This window comes from Rhagoletis zephyria, unplaced genomic scaffold (genome assembly GCF_001687245.7).
Source record: "Rhagoletis zephyria isolate East Lansing unplaced genomic scaffold, Rhagoletis_zephyria_1.1 Rzeph_scaffold_21697, whole genome shotgun sequence".
Lineage (NCBI taxonomy): Eukaryota > Metazoa > Arthropoda > Insecta > Diptera > Tephritidae > Rhagoletis > Rhagoletis zephyria.
Genome location: NW_016178755.1, coordinates 1 through 5,717, shown reverse-complemented (window position 1 = coordinate 5,717; position 5,717 = coordinate 1). Strand labels below are relative to the sequence as shown.

General features: G+C 51.7%; 2 protein-coding genes across 2 annotated transcripts in view; both read left to right on the top strand.

Moving 5' to 3' along the window:
* LOC108381184 (gamma-aminobutyric acid type B receptor subunit 1-like) overlaps nucleotides 1-1,606 on the top strand; it is a gene marked incomplete at its 5' end in the record, with an annotated part of 3,343 nt that extends 1,737 nt beyond the window's left edge. The window contains 5 exon segments of the mRNA XM_017637598.1: nucleotides 1-252; nucleotides 324-545; nucleotides 639-845; nucleotides 914-1,076; nucleotides 1,131-1,606. The exon segment at nucleotides 1-252 is cut by the window's left edge and continues 6 nt beyond it. Coding sequence (XP_017493087.1) covers nucleotides 1-252; nucleotides 324-545; nucleotides 639-845; nucleotides 914-1,076; nucleotides 1,131-1,606 — 1,320 coding nt within the window.
* Nucleotides 1,607-2,877: 1,271 nt separating this feature from the next.
* On the top strand, nucleotides 2,878-4,459 carry LOC108381182 (solute carrier family 25 member 36-like). The gene is made up of 7 exons (XM_017637597.1): nucleotides 2,878-2,915; nucleotides 3,059-3,313; nucleotides 3,379-3,549; nucleotides 3,614-3,787; nucleotides 3,863-3,957; nucleotides 4,147-4,275; nucleotides 4,359-4,459. The coding sequence occupies exons 1-7, from the start codon at nucleotides 2,878-2,880 to the stop codon at nucleotides 4,457-4,459; spliced, it is 963 nt and encodes a 320-aa protein (XP_017493086.1).
* The last annotated feature ends 1,258 nt before the right edge of the window (nucleotides 4,460-5,717 follow it).

Below are 5,717 nucleotides of genomic sequence, written 5' to 3'. Positions count from 1 at the left end.
GTCCCCACGCTGGTCACCGTCAGCCGCCCGCTCTTCCTCGCCCTCTCCACCTGCAGCTCGGTGGGCATCGTCGCCGCCTTTGCCCTGCTCCTCTTCAACTACCGCTGCCGGGCCAATCGGTACATTCAAATGTCGCACCCCAGCTCTAACAATCTGATGCTCCTCGGCGCCGTCCTCTGCTTCATCTCCGTCATGCTCTTCGGCCTTGACGGGCAGGACGTCGGCACCGAGTACTTTGAGGTCATCTGCAATGTAAGTGGGGGGTTGATATAAAAGGCTGAAAAAGGATGATCTTACCTCTTTTACTTCCTCACCTCCATCAGTCGCGAGCCTTCTTCATCTCGGTGGGCTTTTCGCTCTTCTTCGGCGCCATGTTCGCCAAGACCTGGATCTGCCATGTGCTGCACACGCAGAACAAGCGAAAGATCAACAACAACCAGATATACCTGATCATCTTCATCTTCGCGGCGCTGGACGTCATCATCCTCGTCATCTGGTACCTGAAGGATCCGATGCGGCGGGTCATTGAAGTGCTGCCCGTCCCCATCGCCTCTGCTTCGGAGAGCGGTGATCAGTCCATCTCCTCCTCCTCGACGACTACCACGACCACGACGGCCGCCTCGACGAGCACCTCCGACGATGACGTCTTCCTCGAGGACGTGCGCTTTCAGCCGCAGCTGGAGCGCTGCGAGTCCTCCGCCAGCATGGTCTGGTACGGCATCTTCTTCTGCTACAAGGGACTGGTCCTTCTCTTCGGGCTCTTCCTCTCCTACGAGACGAGAAGCGTCAAGATGAAGCAGCTCAATGACTCCCGTCTGGTCGGCATGAGCATCTACAATGTCGTGGTAAGTGTCGATGGAAGAGGGAAAGTTTCGAAAAAGGTTGACTTACCTTTGATTTGTTTTTCCCCCAGATCCTCTGTCTGATCACGGGCCCCGTGTCGCTGGTGATCAACAATCAGGTGAACTCGCACTTTGCCTTCATCGCCCTGACCATCATCTTCTGCTGCTTCCTGTCGATGGCGCTAATCTTTATTCCGAAGATCATCGAAGTGGTTCGCCATCAGCAGAATCTAGGTACTTTCTTTTGCATTCATCTTGCGCTTGTATAAACTCAACACTTTTTTTCAGGCGCCGGACTGAACGGCACTTTCCACGAGACGATGTCCTGCAAGGAGGAGGAGGAGCGCTTCACTCGCCTCACCACGGAGAATGAGGAGCTGAAGATGAAGATCGCGGAGAAGGAGCGCCAGATTGACGAGGTCAAGAAAAAGATTGACGTCATGTCCAAGGAGCAGCTGGAGCGGCGACGGGCAGAGGAGCGGGAGGCGAAGATGGCCGCCGCCGCTGCGGCCGCAGCAGCAGCTGCAGCTGGGTCAGGGGCGACGACGACTTCGAACACGATCACCACCACGGCACCGGCCACGACGAAGACGATCCTCAAGAAGGCGGTTCGAATTCAGGAGCCGGTCGAGGAGAAGGTGATTATCCATCCGGTGAGCGACCTGCCTGACTCGATCAGCGACTCGGGCTTCGCTTCGAGAGGCGTCTCCTCCACCAATAGCCGACCTTCCGCCGAGTGCGAGTTCAGTGAGTCGTATCTGTAGGTTCGAAATGTTGTTCTCTTTCTTGTTTTCATATTCCACTTCAAGTGTAACGCTTGCTGTGTTTTCAATGCACACAGAGGAGGGAAGAGGTATCATTTCTTTTCCCGCTATCTCATAACTGCCGATGTGTTCAGATAATGATTGATCAGAATTATGATGATAATAAATCTTGCACAAACTATCGTTGACCGCTTCTTCAGGTCGCCAAAATATATTCGAGAAATCGTCTTTTTTCGCTGATAGAAAACTCCAACTAAATAAAGTTAGAGAACAATGCTTGACAGTTCNCTTCTTTTCCCGCTATCTCATAACTGCCGATGTGTTCAGATAATGATTGATCATAATTATGATGATGACAATAAATCTTGCACAAACTATCGTTGACCGCTTTCTCAGGTCGCCAAAATATATTCGAGAAATCGTCTTTTTTGGCTGATAGAAAACTCCAACTAAATAAAGTTAGAGAACAATGCTTGACAGTTCTAAAATCTCAAAGTTCCAAAACCTAACTGTTTTCATTTGGCGGGAAACGGTGCAACAAAATCTATCCTCTTTCTTTCTGTTTGCACCTCACCCACGGCGCTGGCGCCAGCGCCGCTACCAGTGAAAATAGACGCGACAGTGTGATTTTTTTTGCAAAAATAGAAAAACAGAACCAGCGCTTGTTTTTCTTCACTGGTGTTCTGTTTTCCGATCATCAGCACCAGCCGCGTGACCTTGAAGGCGAAGAAGACCTCCAGAATCAACTTCAGATCTCCTGAGAGTAGGAAGAGAAGGTTGTCACGAAGAGCTGAAGAGCAAGGCAGTCGGCCGCCTCTGCCCAGTGCCAGGTGGTCGGCTACAGCAGAGAAGGAGAAGAAGGAGGAGGAGGTGATCAGTGTTTACTACCACCACCAAGAGCAGCAGCAGCGGCAGCAAAGACGAAGATAATCACCTCTTGAGTGCGCAGCCACCAGCGGCGTTTTCATTACCATCACCACCATCGTCACCAGCACACATGCACTCTGGTCATCAGCCTGGCTGAGAAGGAGAGATATCCCCATCGACATCGTCGGCATCACATGTAAACACGGTGACAGCGGCAGGCACTTCGCTCTCTCTCTTTCTGTCTCTGTGCTGCACTTGTCTCCTTTGCATCTCTGCCATCATTTCTCTGTTCTCTCCTCTTCTTTGTCGTACAGCTGTACAGAGGGAGAAGACAAACTGGTGCGATTTGCTTTGTTGTTTCTTCTCCACAAAGTGGATCACCCTCAACTAGTTCACCTGTGTTGATGTCTTTTGAAACATTTGCTCATCTATTTGCCGGCGCGTAAGTATGCCATGTGATGTGCCATAGCTCAGTGTTGCATCATGATTGCACTGAAGTGTTTGCGCTGAACCGGAGAATTCAACACTTCACCCCCACTTCTGACTGACTCTTCTTGCCTATCTTCTTTACTTCCTGGACGACAGTCTTGGCGGTTCCATCGGTGCCGTGGTCACATGTCCGCTTGAGGTCATCAAAACGCGTCTGCAGTCCTCGGTCGCCACCTTCGGCCACAAAGTACAGCTGTCCCCGAATCAGCATGCCATCCCCGCGGCGGAGCTGACGCGCATCAAGAGCAACCTCACCATCTGGCGATGCGTCCAACATATCATCCAGTCGGAGGGGCCGAAGGGCCTCTTCAAGGGCCTGGCGCCTAATCTCATCGGCGTCGCTCCCTCTAGGTATAAAGGCTGCTTTCGTTGTTAACCAGAAAATTCTAATTATCTTTTTTCTCTTCACCTTTCAGGGCAGTCTACTTTTGCACGTACTCGCAGGTCAAGTCGGCGTGCAACAGCAAGGTGGCCCACCCCAACACTCCATATGTTCACATGGTCTCGGCGGCGAGCGCCGGCTTCGTCTCCAGCACCTTCACCAATCCCATCTGGTTCGTCAAGACGAGGATGCAACTCGATGAGAGGTTAGTATTTCTTAAATGCTGTCTAGCTCTGTACCTAAACTGTTTTGCTCTTTCTCTCCATCAGCTTCAAAGGCACCAGCGCGTGGAGCTGCATTCGCAGTATTTACCAGACGAGCGGCGTGGCGGGCTTCTACAAGGGCATCACCGCCAGCTACTACGGCATCGTCGAGACGATGATTCACTTTGTCGTGTACGAGTTCTTCAAAGAGAAGCTGGCGGAAATTCAGGATAACGGTGCATCCTCTTCCTCCTTATCTTCATCCACCTCCTCATCCTCCTCATCACCTCCCACCACCACCACTTCCGGCTCAACAAACAACAACAACAAGACACGGCTCAACATTTTCCACTACATGGCAGCGGCGGCCGCCTCGAAATCATTTGCCTCTCTCATTGCCTACCCTCATGGTACGATTGTCGTAGTAGTAGTGGTGGTGTTACGATTATTATTGCCTGATGCTGCTGCTGTCGGCTTCGATGACGACTGCATTGTGCAATAGCCTTCTTCTTCTCTTTATCCATCACCGGTATCGCGCACTCTTTATATTTCACTTATCTTCTCTCTCTCTCTCCCCTCTTCCCTTACCATTACCACAGAGGTTGCCCGAACGCGGCTTCGCGAGGAGGGCCACAAGTATCGAAGCTTCTTTCAGACCATCTTTCTCGTCTACCGCGAGGAGGGCATCCGCAATGGCCTCTATCGCGGCCTGGTCACGCAATTACTACGTAAGCGCAGTGGAGGACTTCTTTGCCTCTTTCAATCACGTGGTATTAACTTTCTTGTTTCCCATTCTCTCAATCCTGCTCAGGCCAAATTCCCAACACGGCCATCATGATGGGCACGTACGAGGTGATGGCCCACGTGCTGACGAACCTGCCCGAGCGCACACCAATGGAGCAGCAAATCTAGTCGACCTTTTCCCTCTCCCTCTCTCCTTAAATTCAGCCACTTCTTTTCCCCTTCTTTATTAATTATTTACTTAGCTCGCGAGCGTAGCAGTCAGCCAGTCAGTCAGTCTCAGTTTCAGTCTAAGTTGTGTGGTTGTGTGTACATAACCGATAATACTTTCTTTCCTTCTTCAAAAGTGAGCGATCTTTTACCAGTGCCTTTACCTCCCTCCTCCTGAACTCTTGTGAATTACAACTACAACTACTGCTATGCTTTTCTTTTTTACCCCCTTCTCCCCAACAAGCCACAACAACATTGACCAGTGTGTTCATCGCCCCCAGTAAAAAAACTTGTCATTAAGGAGAGGGAAGACCTACTCTCTCTTAATTTTCGATNCTTTTTTACCCCCTTCTCCCCAACAAGCCACAACAACATTGACCAGTGTGTTCATCGCCCCCAGTAAAAAAACTTGTCATTAAGGAGAGGGAAGACCTACTCTCTCTTAATTTTCGATTATAAATTTTTTCCCTTATTAGAACTTTTGGTGATGCGATGTTTTTCTATTTACAGGTATTTACATTTAAGTTTCAGTGGACAGCCGTAGTTCTCTACTCTCGGGCAAAGAGCTTTCGGTAGATGCCCAGCGCAAAGAAGAGTGTCACCCCCTGGGAGGTGTTGGCGACGATGAAGAGGTAGGCCATGATGCGAAGGAGCAGGTGGTACTCCATTTCGGCGGGCACCACCGTGCCGAAGAAGGCGATGATCCAGGTGAAGCCGAGCGGGACGCTCAAGCGGAGGAAGATGCTCGTCTGCTTGAAGTCCAGACGATTGCTGGTGGCGGTGGTGGCGCTCCCCTCACAGCTGGAGATGATGGAGATGGAGGAGGACTGGCTGGAGTTAGAGGGAATGCGCGTCACCTTCTTCAGGCTGCTGAAGCTGGCAATGTCCCGGCGGATGTTGCAGACGATGCGCAGGTAGAGGACGGCGTTGACGGCCACCGTCAGCGTCACCGGCACCACGAAGTAGGCAATCGTGGCCGCCCGACGGCGCATCCAGCAGACGTTTGAGGGACGGACTGGGCCGTAGTCGCCTGCTAGGGCCGACCAGAAGGAAGAAAAGGAGGAGGAGGAAGAGAAGAAGTCTCCCAGGTTCGCCAGCAAGACAATGGCCAGCGGGAGGAGGTAGGCGACGGCGCAGTAGAGCAGGCGGACGCGGGCGGTGTTGGGTCGAGTGACGCCGGTCATTGAGCCGCGCACAAAGACGCGGTGCATGTCAAAGG